Source organism: Stegostoma tigrinum, chromosome 29 (genome assembly GCF_030684315.1).
Source record: "Stegostoma tigrinum isolate sSteTig4 chromosome 29, sSteTig4.hap1, whole genome shotgun sequence".
Classification (NCBI taxonomy): Eukaryota; Metazoa; Chordata; class Chondrichthyes; order Orectolobiformes; family Stegostomatidae; genus Stegostoma; species Stegostoma tigrinum.
The window spans coordinates 35263333-35284764 of NC_081382.1; the positions used below are offsets into that span (position 1 = coordinate 35263333).

At 41.3% G+C, this 21432-nt stretch overlaps 1 protein-coding gene across 1 annotated transcript in view; it reads left to right on the top strand.

Annotated features, from left to right (window-relative positions):
* The window catches only part of LOC125465267 (hemicentin-1-like), a 434244-nt gene that overhangs the window by 220931 nt on the left and 191881 nt on the right, over nucleotides 1-21432 (top strand). The window contains exons 33-38 of the mRNA XM_048558547.2: nucleotides 9-114; nucleotides 2487-2656; nucleotides 8347-8501; nucleotides 13776-13872; nucleotides 15348-15446; nucleotides 17345-17521. Of these exons, the coding sequence (XP_048414504.2) occupies nucleotides 9-114; nucleotides 2487-2656; nucleotides 8347-8501; nucleotides 13776-13872; nucleotides 15348-15446; nucleotides 17345-17521 (804 nt within the window). The remainder of the gene's footprint in view (nucleotides 1-8; nucleotides 115-2486; nucleotides 2657-8346; nucleotides 8502-13775; nucleotides 13873-15347; nucleotides 15447-17344; nucleotides 17522-21432) is intronic.

Here is a 21432-nt window from a genome sequence, read left to right on the forward strand (position 1 = left end):
ACCACCAGTCCCTCCACAGCTGTTGATTGAAGAATCTTCTCATGTGACTATGACCATTGATAAGCCTCTGGAACTGACATGCAAAGTGACTGGTCACCCACCACCAAAGATAACGTGAGTTTATATTTTAGTTTGTTGTTGATGCCAATTCTGCATTACATGTTGGTTAATCGCAAACAGTCATGTATGTCTGGCATTGTTTTGACATTGTCATCGGCGGGACAGTGATATAGTGCCAATGCCATGTGCTAGTAATCTAGGCGCTCAGATTATTGCTGTGCCGACAGCTCTGGTGGACCATGAAGCGAGTGGAATTTAAATTGAATTACTAAATCTGGGATTGAAAGCCAGTGTTGGGTATGGTGACCATGCAACAATCATTGGTTGTTGTGAAGTTCTACCTTGTTCGCTAATATCCTTCAGGCAAATATCTGCTACCCTGTCTCGCCTGTCCTTTCTTGTGACTCCAGACCAGCAATTCGATTGACTCTTAACTGCCCTCTGACCTATCAATGACTGAACTCAAAAGTCAATGAGGAACAGGCAATAAAAACAGGCCTTGCCTGCAACCCTGACCCTGAATCACATCCCATGAAAGGAGAAAGAGGAAATGTTTCTGCATCTTGTGATATCACTGTCATAGTTAGAGGGCAATGTGCAGTAAATCAGAACTGGTGCAACTATGTCAAATTATAAAGCAGTCAATATTCAAACTCCAATACTACTAGAAAATTAGATACAGTAAAATATACCCTCAAATAAATGCAAAATACTGCAGATGCTGGAAATCTGTTATTAAAAACAGTAGATGCTGGAGAAGCTCAGCAGGTCTGGTACCATCTGTGGAGCGAGAAACAGAATTAATGTTTTGAATCTGCTATGATTCATGTTTGGATTGAAGAGCTCAATTTCTGCTTTTATTATTTAGATATCATGTACATTTTATGTCGATTGGAACACTGAATGTCAGACCAGTCTATACCAGCTTTTCCTTTCACCAAGATCGTCATTCAGTACGGGGCTCATTATTTGTCTAAAATATATTTTTAAAAATGTTGTTTGTGTCTTTTTTCTTTGAATCTGTAATTGACCCCATTCTATGTATTAGCAGTCATGTGTATAGGCATGCATGATCCCATGTGATTCTAATGTTTACTAAAATATTTCACTGTAAAATTTATGATCTGTGTGTCGCTGATTAGTAATAATAGAGTATATAATACTGTTTACCAGCATAATGGCGTTACACTTCAGAAAACCAGTAGTGAAGGATAGAACAGGAGCTAATCTTTACAGACTGTCGGAAGCATTTATTTGCAAAGTTACACAGTACAGACATTCACCTGTTAATCCAATGGGAGACAGTGGCATGATGATAATCTCAATGGATTAGTTAGCCAGAGGCCCAGATGAATAGTCTGATGATATGAGTTCTGATCCCACCATAACAGCAGGTGACCACAAAACTAGCCTTGATTGTTGGAAAAAATCAATCTGGTTCACACAAGTTCTTAAGTAAGATTTACTTCTGTCCTTTCCCTTTACCTAGTCTGGCCTATGTGCAACTCAAGACCCACAGAAATAGATTGACACTGAACTGCTGAACTGTCCTTTAAAATGGCCAAGCATTCAAATCAGTTCAAGGGCATGTTGAGATAAGCAATAAATGTTGACCTTGCCAGAACTGCCCACATCTCAATAAGTTTTTTTTTAAAAGTGCAGTTTCAGTCCATACAACAATACCATCAAAAACAGAAGTTACTGGAAAAGCTCAACAGGTCTGGCAGCATCTGTGACCCTCTGGACTGAAGCGTGAACTCTGATTTCTTTCTTCACAGATGCTGCCAGACCTGCTGAGCTTTTCCAGTAACTTCTGTTTTTGTTCCTGTTTTATAGCATCCACAGTTCTCTCAGTTTTTATTTGGTTTCAATCCACGTTTATTTCTACGATAGCAAGTGAATGCCTGCCATTAGTAGTAGTACCATTAAAACCATAGTAGCACAAGCCAAACATAAATATGCAAGGGAATTCCTTGAGGCATGGTTCTCAACCCATAATGCAATCAACAAATATTTCGAATTGGACCCCTTATACAACCCCATACACAACAAAACCGGGACTAACACTATTCACCATAATGGACCAGACAGTATAAATTTCAAGTGGAGTAGAATGACATTGCTTCATCAGAGGTCGCACTGATGATGTCACCTAGCATGATGATGAAACATCTGAACAAAACCAAGCCAGCTCGGGGAGCAAGTCAACAACTTCACCCACAATCCTAGCTACAGATCTTTGCTAAACCTTAAATATGTACAATATTGTTTACCAATGCTCATGACTATGTAGGGACTATATTCATTTTTCCTATTTGATGAATTGGACAACTCAAGTGACTTCCAAACTGAATTGATACTTTTCTGAGTAGGCAATAGTGTCTCGTAACCAAATGAAGCCTGATTTCGCATATTCTGTCCATTAGATGGCTTAGGAATAACATTGTGCTCACTGAACTCGATGGTGCCCAGATGTCAGCTGACGGAAGCAAACTTTTTATTCCTTATTTGAAATTGGTGGATGCCGGTCGTTATGTATGTGTGGCCAGAAATGAAGCAGGGGAAAGGAGAGGAGAATTTGATGTCACAGTTCATGGTACAATATTCTTTCTTTCAAAGCCATTCCAATTATATGACAATTCCATTTTGTGGATGCACATTTTCACTGTATTATGACTGAAATTGTTTCCTCTCATCAGCAGAGTAATACTCCAAGAATTGCAGCAATATTCCAAATCCTAGAATTGCAATAAAGAGTTCCATACTGTTAAGGTTAATATCTGTTTCATAGATGTGATATAAAAAGTAAACCCTAAGTTCATTGGTTGGCGACAGCTTCGAATTTGGCTATCTATATTAAGTTACTTTCAGATTGAAGGTAATGGGGAAATATTTGCAGGCTACACACTGAAATGTTAGTACGAAATTTTTAAAAGTCAAATTAAGAGCTAAGTAAATTGAGTTGCTGAGCCAGGCAACCAATTATAATTGCATGATGTGAGAGCTGTTGGACTCCATTGTAGTTCATAGTAACTACACCTGTAGCAAGTGTTGCTTGCTTGAGGAACTCCGGCTCAGAATTGATTAGTTAGACTCTAAGCTTCAAACACTATGGCACATCAAGGTGTGTGAGAATTACCTGAAATTGGGTTTTGGGAGGGAGTGACATCCCTTAGATTAATTACCTCAAATTTGGTCAGTGGTGAGGGCAGGAGGGTGTGACTACAAATACGGTAGGTAGAGGATTCCAGGAGATACTGCTGAAGAAGGCTCAGCCCTTGAGTTTGTCTAACAGGTTTGAGATTCTTGCTCCTTGTGTGGATGAGATCAAGGGCTGTGGAGAAGATGAGCAAACTGACCATAACACTGTGGTAAAGGGAGTCATTCAAGTCGAGGAAGAAAAGAAAAATATAGTTGTAATTGGACGAAGTATGGTCAGGGGAATAGACACTGTTGTCAGTGGCCACAATTGAGAGCCCTGAAGACTATGTTGCCTGCCTGGGGTATGGGTTTGCAATACCTAACCTGGGCTGCAAAGGAACTTCAAGTGGGAGGGGAAAGACCCAGTTATTATGCTTCGCATAAGTTCCAATGATATCAGTAGAAAAATGGAAAGATTCTGTTGAGGGAATGTGAGCAGCTAGGGGCTAACATATAAAGCAGAATCAAACTATAATAATTTCTGGATTACTACCTGAGCCACGAGCAAATTGGCACATTCAACAAGACTAAACAGGTAAACACTTGGCAAAGATTGCTGTAGGACAAACAGGTTCAAGTTCATGGAACATTAACACCAGCACTGGGGAGGGGGGGAGCTGTTCTGATGGGACAGGCTTCACCTGAATCATGCTGGGATCAGAATACTGGAGAATCACATATCTAAGACTCTGGTTAGGGCTTTAAACTAAACAGTGGATGGGTTCAATTGCTTGCAAAATTGGGGAATAAGTTAAAGGCGGGGGAGGACTTAACAGAGATTATTTTAAAGTTTCTAGAACGAGTAACAGGATAGAAAGTGTGGAAAGGGCTAGGAATCTAATTTCAGATACAGCAGATGAGGGGACACCCACAAGAAATGGGGCAGCCAATGCAAGACTGAAGGTGTTGAACTTAAATGCATGTAGTATGCAAAACAAGACAAAGGAGGTTGTGGCTCAAATTGAAATTGGATGAGATGATATTGTGGGGAACACAGATGTAGCTGCAAGGGGATTAGGGCTGGGAATTAAATGTCTAAGGGTATGCATCTTATCGAAAGGTAGATGGGAGGATCTGCTGCGTTTGCCTTTGTAGTAAGAAATAAAATTAAATCAAGAGCAAGAAGAGTCGAAAGGAGTAGAATTTGTGTTGTTGGTGTTGAGGAACTACAAAGAAATAAAGACCCTGATGGGACATGTGTACATGCCACCTAGCAGTGGTCACGATGTGGGAAAGAAAATAAATCAGGAGCTAGAAAAGGTATGTAATAAAGGCATTATTACAAGAATCATGGGGGACTTCAGTATGCAGGTGGACTAGGAAAATTATGTTGCTATGGACCCAAGAAAAGGAATTTGTTAAATATCTGTGAGATTCTCACGGTAGATTGTGGTGGAGCCTACTATGGAACAGACAATTCTAGAATTGGTGATGTGTAATGAGGCAGAATTGGTTAGGGATCTTCTTAATGTGAAGGAACCCATAAGGGGGCAGTGACCTTATTATTGTAGAATTCGCCATGCAGTTTGAGAGTGAGAAACTGGCAACAGATGTAACACTATTCCAATTAAGTAAAGGTAACTACAATGAAGTGGCGGAGCTGACAAGAGTTGATTGGAAGAGGAGCCTAGGGAATTATGGTGGAGCAGTACTGGCAGGAGTTACTGGGGTACTGGCAGGAGTTACTGGGGTATTTCAGGAGATACGGTAGAAATCCATCCCAAGAAAGAAGAAATTCACAAAGGGGAGAATGAGGCAACTATGACTGTCGAGGGAAGTCAGGAACACCATAAAAGCAAATTAAAAAACATACAATGTGGCGAAGATTAAATGACAACGGAGTGGAATGCTCCAGCCAGAGCTCATCCATGCTGCCTGTTCTTTCATTTTTTTCCTTTCTTTCTCCTCATATTTTTTTCCTCCCTTCCGTGGTTTACTTCCCTTCTGTCTTCTCGAACACCTAGCCACTGAAGTGGGGTCCCTGGTTGGCAGTGCAAAGCGGGGATAGCAGCGACCAGCGGCCCCGTGCAAAGCAGGAGGCTTTGTCCCAGTGCAGAGTGTGGTGGCAGCCAGCAGGAGGCCCCTCTGCTGGTCTGCAGAGACTGCCTTTGGAGAAAGACTGTGATTTTTGTCTTTTTAACTTTTTAACTTTACTTCTTGTTTTTCTGATTTATGGTTAAACTATGTAAAGCTGTAATGTAACTTTGTTTTTCTTCATTTCTCTATTTTCTTACTAAGGATTGTATCTAGATGCTCTGTACTAGGATGGCACCATGTTGTTGATGTTGTTACACTGTAGCTAATCTTGTGATGCAAGAAGCTGTGCCTTGATACATTTGTACCTAAGATTGCACTGTAAATGGTGACATAAAATTGAGCACATGTGACAATAAAGCTAATTTGATTCAGATTATTAGGAAGCCTTTAAAAACAAGGAGAGGATATTAAAATGCTGGAAATGAGGCTGGAGAAGTAGTAATGGGGAACAAAGAAATGCTGGAAAACTGCATAGGCACTTTGTATCAGTCTTCACCAGATGCCAGTGGCATACCAAAACTTCAAGAAAGTCAGGAGACAGAGGTGAGTGTAGTGACCAGCATTAAGGAGAAGATGCTGGGGAAGCTGAAAGGTCTGAAGGTGGACTAATCACCTAGACCTGGACTACACTCAGCGTTCTGAAGGAGATAGCTGAAGAAATTGTCGAGGCATTGGCACTGGTTTTTCAGGAATCACTGGAGTCAAGGAGGGTATCAGAGGACTGGAAAATGGCTTACGTCACACCAGTATTCAACAAGGGAGGGAGGTAGAAGACAGGAAGCTATAGTCCAGTTAACCTGACCTCGGTGGTTAGTAAGATTTTAGAGTCCATTATTAAGGATGAGATTGTAGACCACCTGGAAGTGCACGGTAAAATAGGCTGAGTCAAACAGCTTTGTCAAGGGGAGATCATGCCTGTCAAATCTATCAGAATACTTTGAAGAGGTAACAAGCAAGTTAGACAAAGAAGAGTCAGTGGATGTGATATATTTGAATTTCCAGAAGGCCTTTGACAAGCTGCTGCACAGGAAGGTGCTAAATGAGATAAGAGCCCATGGTGTTAGGGACAATGTACTGGTCTGAATAGGGAATTGGCTGACTGTAGAAAGCAGAGAGTGGAGATAAAGGTGTCTTTCTCAGGATGGCAGCCGGTGACAGGTGGAGTTCCACAAGGGTCTGTGTTGGAACCACAACTATTCACGTTATACCTTAACAATCTAGACAAAGGAACTGAGGACATTGTTGCTAAGTTTGCAGACGAATGAAAAGATAGATAGATGGAAGGACAGGTAGTGTTGAGGAAGCAGGCTGCAGAAGGGCTTGGACCAGCTAGGATACTAGGCAAAGAAGTAGCAAATAGAATACAATGTGGAAAAGTATGAGCTATGCACTTTGGTAGGAAGAATAGAGGCATAGACTATTTTCTAAACAAGGAAAGGCTTCAGAAATCTGAAGAATAAAAGGACATGAGAGTCCTAATTCAGGATTCTCTTAAGGTTAACATGCAGCTTCTGTTGGCAGTCAGAAAGGCAAATGCAATGTTGGCATTCATTTCAAGAGGGCTAGAATACAAAAGCAGAAATGTATAGCTGAAGCAGTATAAGATTAGCACACATTTAAGATATTGTGAGCACATTAAGGCCCCATATTTAAGGAAGGATGTGGAGGGGGCCCAGAGGAGATTACAAGAATGATCCCAGGAATAAAGGGCTTGTCAAATGAGGAGTGGTTCAGGATTCTGAGCCTGTCCTCACTGGAGTTTAGCAGAGTTGAGGGGGTATCTGCTTGAAATTACAGAATACTGAGAAGGCTAGATAGAATGGACATGGAAAAGATATTTCCACTTGTCAGAGGAACTAGGATCTGAGGGCAGAGTGAATGGACAACCCTTTAGAACTGAGATAAGGAGGAATTTCTTTTGCCGGAGGATAGTTAGTCTGTGGAACTCATTGCTGCAGAGGGCTGTGGAGGCCAAGTCATTGAGCATATTTAAGAAAGAATTAGATAGGTTTTTGATAGGGAAGGAGATCAAGAGTTACTGGGAGAAGGCTCGAGAATGGGGTTGAGAAACATATCAGCCATGTTGGAATGGTGAGGTAGACTTGATGGGCTGAATGGCCTAATTCTACTCTTATGTCTTATGATCTTATACTTGTTCACAAGACATTTGAACTGACAATTGTAAAGAGGTAAAAGCATAAAATCCTTCAAGCCCATCTAGATCAAAAACTGCAAGCGTAGGGGAGTCCAAAACTAGAGGACATAGATTTAAGTGACAGGGAAAAGATTCAAAAGGGGCTTGAGGGGCAACCTTTTCATGCAGAGCGTGGTGCATGTATGGAACAAGCTTCCAGAGGACGTGGTGGAGGCGGGTACAATTATGACATTTAAAAGGCACCTGGCTGCATTTTTAAATAGGAAGAGTTTAGAGGGATGTGGGCCAAATTCTGGCACATGGGACTGGACCAGTTTAGTATATCTGGTCGGAATGGATAAATTGGACTGAAGGATCTGTTACCATTCTTTATTACTCTTATGACCCTGTCCCACTGATCTTGCTAAATGGTAGAGTAGGCACAAGAAGTCAAATGGCCTCCCCCAGTTCCTGATTCATATGTTCTTATGTTCACAAGTAAACCACTTTAACTTTAAATCATTTACTTTGGAGGCCACTATAATACTTCACCTGCTAGCTTTTTTCTTGTAGTCTCTTTGCTTTTCACCTTAACTTTTTAAATTCCTTCCTTTATTTTCCATTATCTTCCTGGTTATCAACCAAATCTTGCCTTCAACATTTTTCATAAGCCTCCTAATCTGTTTAATTTAACATTTATTTTCTTTGGCATCCAGGCTGCACTAGCTTTCAATCAGCTGTTTTTTTTTCCATTTGAAGGAATATGTTTTGTTTATACCTGGACCATTTCTGAATCCCATCCATGGCTCTGTTACTATTTTAACCTCCAGTCATCTTATTCAATAGCCCTGTGCTAGATCTTTCTTAAACGGCTGAATTATTAATTGTATTTTATTTTTGTTCATTGTAATTAGTCCCCCCAACAGTGACAATTGTAGGAGTCGAGAATTTGGTCATCGTTATTGGGAAATCTGCAATATTGGAATGCACTGCTACTGGAATTCCAACACCATTGATCACATGGTTGAAGGATAGTCAGCGACTGACTGAAGCAAGTGGGAGACTTAAGGTAACTAAAGACATTGGTGTTCATTTTCATGAATCTTACAACACAGTAGAAGTTCATTTAATCCATCATATCAATGCCAGCCCTCTGAAAAAATACTGCTAATTAGCTCTGCTTTCCAATTCTTTCCAGACCCCACAACTACTTCCCTTTTTAAAACTGCCAAAATTCCAGATCATCTAACAATATATTTCTGTTTGCCTAATGTGTCTATTGTACATTTATCAACTTTCCTCAGATCACGTGCCGCTGCTTACCTAAGTGCAATGGGGTGAGATACATTGCTTTGACTTCATCAGGACCATTCAAAAAAGCATCTAAATGTTCATCTCTTTCAGTTCTTTAAAGACACTGGCCTATTTAATGTTAATTAAATGTTCAGGCGCCGAACAAGCTTAGAGAAAGAGTGCTAAACCTGAAGACAGAAACCTGCGATCATAATAATTACAGCCAACTGTCATGGCTGTCATGGGACCATGTTAGAATAACAGGTTTGCTGGAAGTAACCATTAGTTAGGTCTTGGGTGACAATGAGAGAGAAAAGGAGAGGGTGAGTCTGAACCAATAGATGGATTCCTGATTCCAGGTGAAGAAAATATTGAAAACCCGCTGATTAAGAAAACCAGAATGCAGGGAGTCCAACTTGATTACTAAATTCATTCAATCTGTGATCATCCCTGATCTCAGTGACCTCAACAATACCATTTCTTCCTTTGCTGAAATTGCCTGCAAGAATGGTTTGCTTTGTGTCATCAACATTTTAAATCGCAGAATATCTTCATTGTTTTATGAAGCTCAAGACTTGAGCTCTGCTGCCAAATCTGAAGAATCCCCTCTTACAAGCACTTTCACAAGTTTACGTAAAATGGGGGGTTATGCTTACCTTTTATCATGATCTTGGACTTACAGACTCATTCACAACCTCCCTTGTCTTTACCAAGAAGGACTATAGTTTCACTTCAATGAATTTTCCTTTCTTGCAAACTCCTATAAGCTATGCCGTAGACCCATCCTTCTTAATATCATCGAATTGAGATTTATCATACCATAGTTGTCCTGATTTAATTCTTTTATGACCTTAAAATTGTAGAATTTTAATTTTTTCCCTCAGTTTTTCAATAACCTGAAACCTTCAGGCTTTTAAAACTGAAGCTTGCCATCGCTTAGTCCCTTCATCTTTCTACACCGTATTTCCTCTTGCATTTGTCAGCTTTGGTTACTTTTTGAACATCAAAGGCATTATCCCTCCCTGTCCTTTCTCAATTATTTTGAAAAGGACTAGCCATTCACCTAATCCCTAAATAGGGTCATCAACTCTCCAGGATTTCCTTAGAAGCTCCTGTGATTGAGGGTTAATCTCCAGGAGACTGCTACAAGTAATCCAGGAGAAAATGCCAATGGGCATTAGAACAATTTTTTTCCATTTTCCTTTAATGCTTTTTGTTTTGTAATCATAAAAAAATTGACATTGCTATTGGAATGACAGTACAGATTCATCCAATTGAGTGGTAAAGGAATTTCAGATATCTCTGGGAAGGCGGGCTGAGAATGGTCCTATCAGGTGAGGAATGGTGGAAAGATGTGGGACAGGGTACAGGGCAGTTGGAAGTAGGAGTTCATGTTTAAAAAAACCATGTGGAATATATCCAACCAGAAATGACAACATGATCTCTCCATGCATGAACTTAACTAAGCCATTTCTGATTGAATAAATTGAAGATCTGTCTGGTTGGTATTGACTCATTTCTACACTTGGTAACTATGTACGTTATGATAGTGTCTTACGTTATTGCCCCCTTAATAATGAACGAGTAGGTGCTCCAAAGTTAAGAGAAATCAGCTAACGATCAATGGAGTCTATATTTAAGGCCTGCTTTTCCCAGAATGGGAGGTTGGCCAGGAATTGAAAAGAACAAACTTGAATTTGAATTGAGCTTTGAGTTGCGAAGTGATGCAGAGTGACTTTTTTTTATTCTCCTGTGGGAACTGGATCTCACCGGCTGGCCAGTATTTCTTTATCTTCCTGAGTTACCCTTAACAAGGCGGTAGTGAACTGCCTTCTTGAACCATGGTAATCCATGCACTGTAGATAGATTAACAATGCCATTAAGGAGAGAATTCCAGGACTTAGCCCCAATGATAATAAATAAACAGCGTTATATTTCTAGGTCAGGACAATGAGTGGCTCGGATGGGAACTTACAGGTGGTGATATTCCCAGGTATCTGCTGCCCTTGTCCTTCTAGATGAAAGTGGTCATAAGCTTGGAAAGCGCTGTCTTAGAGTCTTAGCAAATTTCTGCAGGGCATTTGAGCTTTAGTGGTGGAGGGCATGTGTGCTTGTAATTGTGGTGCCAAAAAGCAGACTTGTTTGTTGTGGATGGTATTAAGCGTCATGAGTGTTGTTGGATTGCACTCATCTAGACAAATGGACTGTATTTCATTAGACTCCTGACTTGTGCCTTGTAGATAGTGAACAGTGAGTGGGGAGTCAGGAGGTCAGTTATTCGTCGCGGTATTTCTAGCCTCTAACCGCTACTTGTAGCCATTGTATTTACGTGGCAAGTACAATTGAGTTTCTAGTCACTGGTAATCCCCAGGATGTCGATTGTGGGGGATTCAGTGATGGTAACACCATTGAATGTCAAGGGGTGGTGGTTAGATTTTCTCTTGTTGAAGACAGTCATTGCATGGCATTAATGTGGTGCAAATCTAACTTGCCATTTGTCAGCCCAAGCCTGGATATAGTCAGGTCTTGTTTCCTTTGAACAGGGACTGTTTCACTATCTGATGAGTCGCGAATGGTGCTGAGCATTGTGCAATCATCAACAAACATCCCCACTTCTGACTTTATGATGGAGGGAAAGTCATTGATGAAGCAGCTGAAGGTGGTAGGGTCTAGGACACTATCCTGAGGAATTCCCACAGAGATGTCCTGGAGCTGAGATGACTAATCTCCAACGACCACAATCATCATCCCATTCGCTAGGTATAACTCCAACCAGTGGAGAGTTTGTCCCTTGGTCACCTTTTATTCCGATTTTTCTTGAGTTCTTCGATGCCATAGTCATACCTGGGCAATTTTCCATATTGTTGGCTAGATGCCAGTATTGTAGTGAAACAGCTTGGCTAGGGGTGTAGCAAGTTCTGGAGCACAAATCTTCAGTAATATTACCAGAAAATTGTCAGGGCTCATAGCCTTCAGTATCAAGCTGTTTCTTTATGTCACATGAGTTAATCAAATTGGCTGAAGACTGGCATCTGTGATGCTGGAGATCACTGGATGAGATCACGTTGATTGTCCACTTGACACTTCTGGATGATGATTGTTCCAAATGCTTCAGCTTTATCTTTGGTACAGAGGTGCTGGTTCTGCCATCATTGAAGGTGGAGATTTTTGTAGAGTCTCCTCCTCCTCCATTGAATTATTTAACTGTTCATCATCTTCCATGACTGGATGTGAAAGGGCTGCAGATCATAGATCTGATCCATTCTATGTGGGATTGTGTAGCTCCTTCTATCACTTGCTGCGCATGCTGATTGGCACACAATTAGTTTTGTTTGGTATCTTCACCAAGTTGACACCTTATTTTTGGATATGTCTTGTGCTGCTCCTGGCATGCACTTGTGCACTGTCTGAACCAAGAATAATCCCCTGGCTTCGTGGCAATGCTTGAGTTACGTGCACACTGGGCTATGATGTTGCAGATTGTGTTGGACTTCTGCTTTCTGCTTTCATAAATGATTTACGATAGAGTAAAATCTTGCTTTAAGTTGTCCTGTTAACCATCATTTAATTTTAATCTGTAATTTTAATGGCCTTTATTTTGAATTATGTGGGAATTTCTGCTTTAAAATTGTCTCTTCTCTCCTGGCAATTGGGCTAGTCTCCCTCCACTGCTATAACCACCTCGCCTTATCTCCTGGCATTCTTGCAACTACCCAGCTTTGCCTATCAGATTTACCTCCCCCTCATTTTGATTCCTTGCCACTGCACTGTCCCCTTTGTCTCTTGTCTTGGCCTTGCCCCTTACTCTCTCTTTTTACATTAGGCGACTCATTTCACAACTGAGACAATACCATTTGCTAATGCCATTCTGATTCTGTACTGAAGGGCTCCAAATGGTGGCAGGAGTTGAACAATATAGATAACACGGATTCATTTCGGCTCGGAGATGAAGCCTGGTCAATTTACGGATACATATGAGTATATTTTTTTAAAAGTATAGTATAGGTTTTTAAGTATATTTAATGATCTATTTTGTTTTGAAATTACTTCAGCTGGGAATGCATAGTTGATCACACAGTACTTGTTGGCACAGTATTTCAGTTTGCAGATCAGTCAAAAATGTCTGAAGGAACCTAACTCTGGCATTAATATTGACTTCTATGGAAACCTATGATTCACTTAAAATCATTTCAGGTAAAGTTGTCATTTTCAGTAACACAATCATAACTTTACGTGAGGACTTAACTGTAAATCATTAAACAGATCTTACTGAATGGAGTAAAGTCACCAGTTAACATGGGATTCAGAAAGCCATCATCCCAGAGGGTGTGAACAGAGTTCATGTTCATTTAATGCTCTGCATGAAATTTATCATTCAGTTTCTGCAATTGATAATTCCACACTATATTCATCCAATCCCATTCTTGGCCCAGGAATGGGTCAGTATATTTAATAGTAGGCTTCAAGAGATATTTGGAAAATTACCGAAAGAGAGATATGCTGAGGGGCTGTGGAGATAAGACAGGGGAGTAGGATTAGCCGAGTTACTACTGAGCTAGCATGGACATGAATGGCTGAATTGCATTCTCCAGTGCTATAACTATTCTGTGATTATATAAACCCATTATTTGAAAAATCAGTCTTTCATTTTTTGCTTCCTAAATAGGGACCTTGAACTTCAAGGGTGACTAATTCATTAATATGTTTGCTCAATTATTTCCACAGGTGTTCCAAGTAATGCCAACAAACTAAAGCAAGATCTAATTTTGCCTGTATGTTTAATTTTAATGTGTAACTGATTAAGAAAACATCTAGGAAAACAAGCAGCCTCTTCTGATTATCAGGAGACATTTTACATTTGACAAAGATTAGAGAACCTTAGAAGAAATGGGAAGCTAGAAGACATTGCAGAAAAATGAAAAGGACAGCAAGTAAAACACTTAGTGTGAATGACAGACAGTCAAATCTGAAGCTGTATGGTTAAACAGTTCACTTTCAGACTGTCTTTGAATTTATTTTTCCCCTACTAATCTTTTACTTGGCTTAACAGATTGAGAAAGTGACTCGAGAAGATGGGGGCATCTACTCTTGTGTAGCAACAAATGGGGCAGGTGAATCCCAGCAAGATGTCATAGTGACTGTGTATGGTAAGTGATATTGCCCAAAATGTGGAGGATAAAATTTAAAGCATAAACAGGGCGGCACGGTGGCTCAGTGGCTAGCACTGCAGCCTCACAGCACCAGGGACCCAGGTTCAATTCCACCTCAGGCAACTGTCTGTGTGGAGTTTGCACATTCTCCCTGTGTCTGCATGGGTTTCCTCCGGGTCCTCTGGTTTCCTCCCACAGTCCAAGGATGTGCAGGTTAGGTGGATCGGCCATTCTAAATTGCCCGTAGTGTTCAGGGGTGTGTGGGTTATAGGGGGATGGGTCTGGGTGGGATGCTTCAAGGGGCAGTGAGGATTTGTTGGGCCAAAGGGCCTGTTTCCACACTCTAGGGAATATAATCAATATGGACAATCACAGGTAAATGTAGATCATATCTGTGATTTAGCTTTCTGTCAATGAATGCCATCTCTGAGATTGAATTCCCAAAGATTTGCTCCCTTCCTTTGACACTCAATCCAATTAATCAACCCTCATCCAATGTGTAGAATTCTAATAGACCAATCCCTCGCTTTCTCTCTCCTTCCCTCTGTTTTAGTATCACCACGTTACCACAATCGTGAATACAATGACCCATTCCACATGAAAGTCAATGTTGTTTTCATTTGTTCTTGGCAAGGCCAGCATTTATTTGCTGTACTATTTGTCCTTGAAACCATTGTGGTGAGCCCCCATCTGGAGCTGTTGCAATGGAAGAGAAATTTATTTTTCTGTAGGCATTGATACAAGTAAAGACTTGTTCACCCTTTTCAAAGGACAGTTAAGAGCAGACCATGGAGAAGGTTTTCTCCCCTGAGGAAGGTTCAGCCATGCTTCCCCGCTTTTGTACTTAATATCTTTTTAGGAAGCCCAAGATTCCGTACACTTTCCTAACTATTCTTCCTTCAATGCAAATGAACCTTAGCTTTCACTGTCCCTGCACACGTTTTAGAAATGTGCCATTCATTTTATATTGCCTCTCCCAATCCATTCAGTTGAATGCACCCTCTTGTTCTCTCAATCATACTCCATCTGTCATTTGTTTGACAATTCTGCAGTCATATCCTGTTTAGGTAATAACACTGCATTATCTGCTTTAAAGTCTCCACTGTGAGTTAATGAATATGGCTGCTGTGTGTATATCTTACAACATACATAAGTCATGCCACCACAGCCCTATCAAACCATAGGGCTGCTCTGTCATTAGGGAGAGACAACTGGTAGTGGTTTAACCTGAGGGTCACCACGCCTCAGCTGAGAAAGGAAGCTGAGGAGAGTCTTACACTGTAATCTCAGCTGGTGCAGAAATTGAAAAAAACAGCACTGTTGGTGTTGCTTTGCATTGCAAACTGACCGTCCAGCTAACTGAGCTAACTGACCCCTTGAAAACATGGATGTACACTACATGTAAGTGGAGTTTACAACATGCTGTTATTTTAAGTTGTATAACTGTATTCTGTTTGGCTTATGGATTTCAGAGCCTCCTGTTATGAATAAGTCTGTAGATGCAAACAAAACTGCAATAGTGAATCTCCCAGCATCTTTTGAGTGCCTTGCCTCTGGAACTCCACCCCCAGGTAAGTGTCATCCATAAAATTAACTCTGATTGGACAAACCACATTATCCTGGTATGTTGTTGCTTTGTCACAGATAAATGCCATTGTAACTTCAGTACCTAGATTTTGTAAAAATAATTGCAAAATCTCTGTAAAAAGTTCAGTCCATTTATTTTCTTGTCATTGTAATTTCTAATTATGAAATTAACCCTAGTTTTATAGTGAAATTATCTATTGCCAACATTCTGGCAATAGTACTGATGACTTATGCTCCAGAGCTTGCCGCTCCCCTAGCATAGCTGTTCCAATACAGTTCCACCACTGGTATCTACCCAGCAATGTGGAAAATTACCCAAGTATGTTGTGCACACAAAAAGAAGGACAAATCCAACGTGGCCAATTACTGCCCCATCAATCTACTCTCAATCATTAGTAAAGCGATGTAAGGTGTCATCAACAGTGCTATCAAGCAGCATCTGCTCAGCAATAACCTGCTCAATGATCTCCAGTTTGGGTTCTGCTAAGGCTACTCAGCTACTGACCTCATTACAGTCTTGGTTCAAACATGGATGAAAGAACGGAATTCCAGAGGTGAAGTGAGAGTGACAGCCATTGACATCAAGGCTACATTCAACTGAGTGTGGCATCAAGGAACCCTGGCAAAACTGGAATCAATGGGTATCAGGGGGCAAACTCACCAGTGGTTGGAGTCATACCTGACACACAGGAAGCTGGTCATGATTGTTGGAGGTCATCTCAGCTCCAGGACATCTCTGCAGGGGTTCTTAGGGTAGTGTCCTCAGCCCAACCATCTTCAGATGCTTCATCAATGACCCTCCCTCCATCAGAAGTGGGGAAGTTTACTGATGACACCATTCGTAACTCATCAAATACTGAAGCAGTCTGTGTTCAAATGCAACAAGATCTGGACAATATCCAGGCTTGGGCTGACAAGTGGCAAGTGACATTCACACCATTCAAATGCCAGGCTATGATCATCACCAATAAGAGGAAATATAACCACCACTCCTTGACATTCAGTGGTCTTACCATCACTGAAACCCCCATATAAATATCCAGGAGCTTATCATTGACCAGAAACTCAACTGAACTCACCATGTAAACACGGTGGCTACATGAGCAGGTCAGAAGCTAGGATGACTGTGGCGAGTAACTAACCACTGATTCCTCAAGACCTGTCCACTACCTACAAGCCACAAGTCAGGAGTGTGATGGAATACTCTTCACTTGCCTGGATGAGTGCAGCCCCAACAACACTCAAGAAGCTTGACGCCATCCAGCACAAAGCAGCCCGCTTGATTGGCACAGCATCCACAAGCACCCACTCCCTCTACCACCGATGCTCAGTAGCAGCAGTGTGTACTATCTACAAGATGCACTGCAGAAATTTACCAAAAATTCACAGACAGCACTTTTCAAGCCCTTGACCATTTCCATCTCGAAGGATAAGGACAGCAGACATATGTGAACACCACCATGCCCAAGTTCCCCTCCAAGTCACTCACCATCCTGACTTGGAAATATGCAGCCATTACTTCACTGGTGCTGGGTCAAAATCTAGAATTCCCTCCCGAATGGCATTGTGGGTCAACCCACAGCAGGTGGACTGCAACAGTTCAAGAAGGCACCTCACCACCGTCTTCTGAGGGGCAACTAGTGATGGGTAAGAAATGCTGGCCAGCCAGCGATCTCCAGTTCCCACAAATGAATAGAAGAAAAAATTCTATTTGATTTTCATTAAAGCACTGCTTCTTTGTCCATGTAGCAGGGCTTTGGCTTTGAAATAATGAAAGTCTAAATTGGATTCCCGTAATGCTCTTTTAAGTAATTGAATGTTTGTGGGTCTTTGGCAGGACGATCTTTTCTTTCACTAACCAGTCTTTGTCACTGTCATCTAGTATTGACTTGGTTCAAGGGGCAGCAGGTGATCACACATTTGACTGGTAGCAGTGTGTTGGAGAATGGAAGAACTTTGAGAATACAGAATGCCCAGGTATCTGATGGTGGGCAGTATCGCTGTGTGGCAACCAATGTGGCTGGCAGCACAGAACTACAATACACCTTAAAAGTTTACGGTGAGCTGGATCCAATATATTGCACTATTTAATAATGGGCCAAAAGAATGCAAGATGTAATGAGGTAAAAGCACTTGGGATCCAGGGTAAATTGGCAAGTTGGATTCAAAGTAGGCATCATAGTGGGTGGTGGTAAAAGGCTTTTGTGTGACTGGAGGCTGGTATATTGTGGTGTACCATAATGCAGGATCTCACATTGTCTGTGAATGTGGGGGAATAGTGATTGGAACAAGGTCAGCCAGTTGGACTTCATAGAATCTGAGTTCCCTGATTAGGACCATTAACCTGGTCAAATCAGGAAGTCCTGGCTAAAAGATATTCAGGAGTGTCAGGGGCTCTCTTCACTCTAGGAGCTGTCAGTGAGCTGCATGATCAGTGTCAAGTACAATACACGTAAATAAGGGGTGATTTGGTGATGGGATACCAGCTTTCGCGGAGTTATTTTAGTGGCTACAAGAGGTAAACATGCCCCTGAGGAGATTCGCTCACAACAATCATCTTTGAGTTGGGGTAAGCGTTTCTAGTATCATGCCACTATTTGGGAAGCTTGGCTTGTGCCATATTGCCATCGAAAACTGGGCCCAGAATGTGGAAATAACGCATTATTTCTTCTGAGCAAATAATTCAGGGCTGACAAAAAGCAGTGAGAAATTCTCCTGACAGTTTGTGCACCCACGGCCTTTTCTGTTATTCGGACCCTAACTTTCCCTGAGGCACCAGATACTAAGACCTTCAAGACTTGATGAATTTACTTAAGGAATATTATGATGCCAAGCCTTCTTTAATTCTGAAAGGCCATCAGTTTTACTTGACAATTTGAGAACCAGGGGAATTTGTATAGGGACTTTTGACAATGTTAAGACGACTGGCAGAGGCATGTGATTTTGGGATCTCACTAAGTGAGATGCTAAGAGATTAGTTTGTGTGATTAATGATGTGACCATGCAAAAGCACCTACCAGCTGAAGCCCAACTGAACTTCAAGCAGATACTACAAGTGGCTATGCCATTTGAAAATGTGGCAAGTGGAGCTTATGAGTTATAGGGTATTCCAATGAAAGTGGACACCCTCACCAGGCTGACTGAGCTTTGGGAACATCACTTGAGTGAACACAATTGCTAGCCTCACTCAGTACATATCCTGAACAGAGGGACTGTAGGTCAGCCCACATCAATACCTCAAAACATAGCCAAGCCTTGGCCAAACAGCTAAAATTTTCTCAAGGATCTAGGCTGGCAGCCCAGTCTAGTTGCTGTTGGTATGCGGACTCGAGACAGCAAAAGCATTACGCAGAGCCTAAATTTAATAATAGAACTTGTACATTGATATCTAGGAGCATGCACACCCTGTAAAGCCTGGCGACAACTGGCAACTAAATTGCTTAGCAGCGTCCAAATCAGAACCAATGAAAATAAACTTTTAGTAGAATTGTCGTGAGGCAGAGTCAGAGGAACTGGAACTGGTACGAAAGTTCCCAGGTGAAGCTACAGGAAAAAGAATGGAACTATGTCCCAGGACTTAGAGGCGGAGGGATATAGTGATTGGCATGAGCTCAGCTAGTTGAACCTCATAGAATCGGAGTTTCCTGAGTGGACCTGTTAACCTGGTCCAATCAGTGAGTCCTGGCTGACAAATATAAATGGGAGTGTCACGGTTCTGCCCACTTTGAGCCAGGTGGTCAGTGTCAAGCACTGTGCACGTGTAAATAAAGGGTGACTTGGTGACAGGATACCAGCCTTCGTTGAGTTATTTCAGGGAGCATGATAAGTAATTTTGTGGATGACATAAAAATTGGCTCAGTGGTTCATAGAATCCCTACAATGTGGAAGCAGGACTTTTGGTCCGTCTCTACCAATACTGAAGAGTATCCCACCCAGAACCCCCTCCCTACCTACCCCCACAGCCCTACATTTCCCGTGGATAATCTACCTATCCTGCGTATCTTTTGGACTGTGGGACAAAACTAGAGCACATGGAGGAAACCCATGCAGGCACAGGGAGAATGCACAAACTCCATACAGATAGTTGACCAAGGGTGGAGCTGAACCTGGATCCCCGGTGCTGTGTGGCAGCAGTGCGAACCACTATGCCACCGTGCCAACCCAGTGACAGTGAAAAAGAAGGTCTTATATTACAGGAGGATATGGAAAAATTGTTCAAGTCGGAAAATGAGTTGCAGATGGAATTTAACCCTGAAAAGTGTAAGGTGATGCAGTTCAGAAGAAGTAACAAGAATAAGGGAGTACTCAATGAATGGCACGACTCTAAGAAGCTCAGAGATACAGAAATCTAGAGGCACTTGTTGACAATGTTTGTATTTTGATGTATTTGATTAAGTCTTGAAATAAACTCGAGTAATTTGTTGACCTAAATGGGTGGTAGTTGCTGAGAGAGCAGGTTCATGAAGATGTTCATTGACAGCACAATTGTCGACCATTAGGGTATTCTGGTACGGAAGTATCTGGTTTTGGTGAAGTGCAATTTCAAGCTGGTTACATCCTGAATTATTACGCCAAGAGTTGAGGTAATAACCAGCCGTTTTAATTGGATCCCTATCCCTCAGTCTATATGGAATTTGTTACTGTAGAAAGCAGGACACGTTAATATAGAACATAGAACATTACAGCACAGTACAGTCCCTTCGGCCCTCGATGTTGTGCCGACCTGTCATACCAATCTGAAGCCCATAATAGGGTAATGAAGAAGGCATATGAGAATTTGTCTTTATCAGTAGTGGCATACATTATAAAAACAGGGACATTATTTTAGAGCTGTACAAAACTTTATCTAGACGACAGCTGGAATACTGGGTGCAGTTTTGGTCACCGCACTATAGGAAGGATGTGATTACACTGGATGGGTGCAGAGAAAATTTATGAAGGTATTGCCTGGGATGGACTATTTTCACCATGAGAAGAGGCTGGATAGGCTCAGGTTGTTTTCTTCAGAACAGTAAAGGCTGGGAGGGATATTGATTGAAGAGTATAAGATTATGGGGAGTGTGGACAGAGTGGATAGAAAGCAGCTGTTCCTCATAGTTGAATAACATATTTTGAAGCAAAAGGCAGAAGGTTTAGAGAGGATTTGAGAAAAGGAATTTCATCCAGAGGTCGTGGGAATCTTGAGTGTACTGCCTGGGAGGGGAGTTGAACCAGCGAACCTGACAACTTTTAAAACGTACTTGTATGAGCATTGAAGGATGTGGGCCAAGTTCTGGAAAGTGGGACTAGTGTAGATTTAGAATCGTTATGTTGGAGCAGACTTGATGGGCCAAAGGGCCTATTTTGTACTGTGTGAATCTATGACCACTGGGTGTCAGGGGTTAGCTTAAAACATCTGATCCTCTGTGCAGTAAGGTTAGTAATTGCTTTGTTGAAACATCACCAGGGGGAAAAAGTGCCCAATGTGATAATAATCCAAATGAAAAAAAATTATTATTATTGATAATATAATTATAGACCTTAAAAGGTATAAGATAATAAAAGGATTGTACAATTGTAACATTTCAGTATACCCTAAGACCAATACTTTGCAAAATTTAGAGGATAAAAATGAAAGACTTACTGTCCTCTCTATTTTGAATTAAAGTTCATTGATCATATGTTATTAGGCTGAATCTATTAAGTTTCCAAACATTTTCCTCCTATTTATGAATTTTATAAAGTAGCTATTGGGCTACTTTGTACTGTACTATCCCTTATTTGATCTTAGCTATATTGTTATTGGAAAAGTACTGAGGAGAGACAGTGTTTTTTCCCATTGTGGAGAAGTGAAGTCCAAAGAATTTTGCCTTTAGATTACGCTGGTGCGCTTTTAGCAAAGTCACTGTACCCACTTCTGAAAGCATCCAGAATGATAAGGCGCTGTTTTAAGAAAGTAATATAAGAAGTAGAACTGATTTGAGGAAAAGC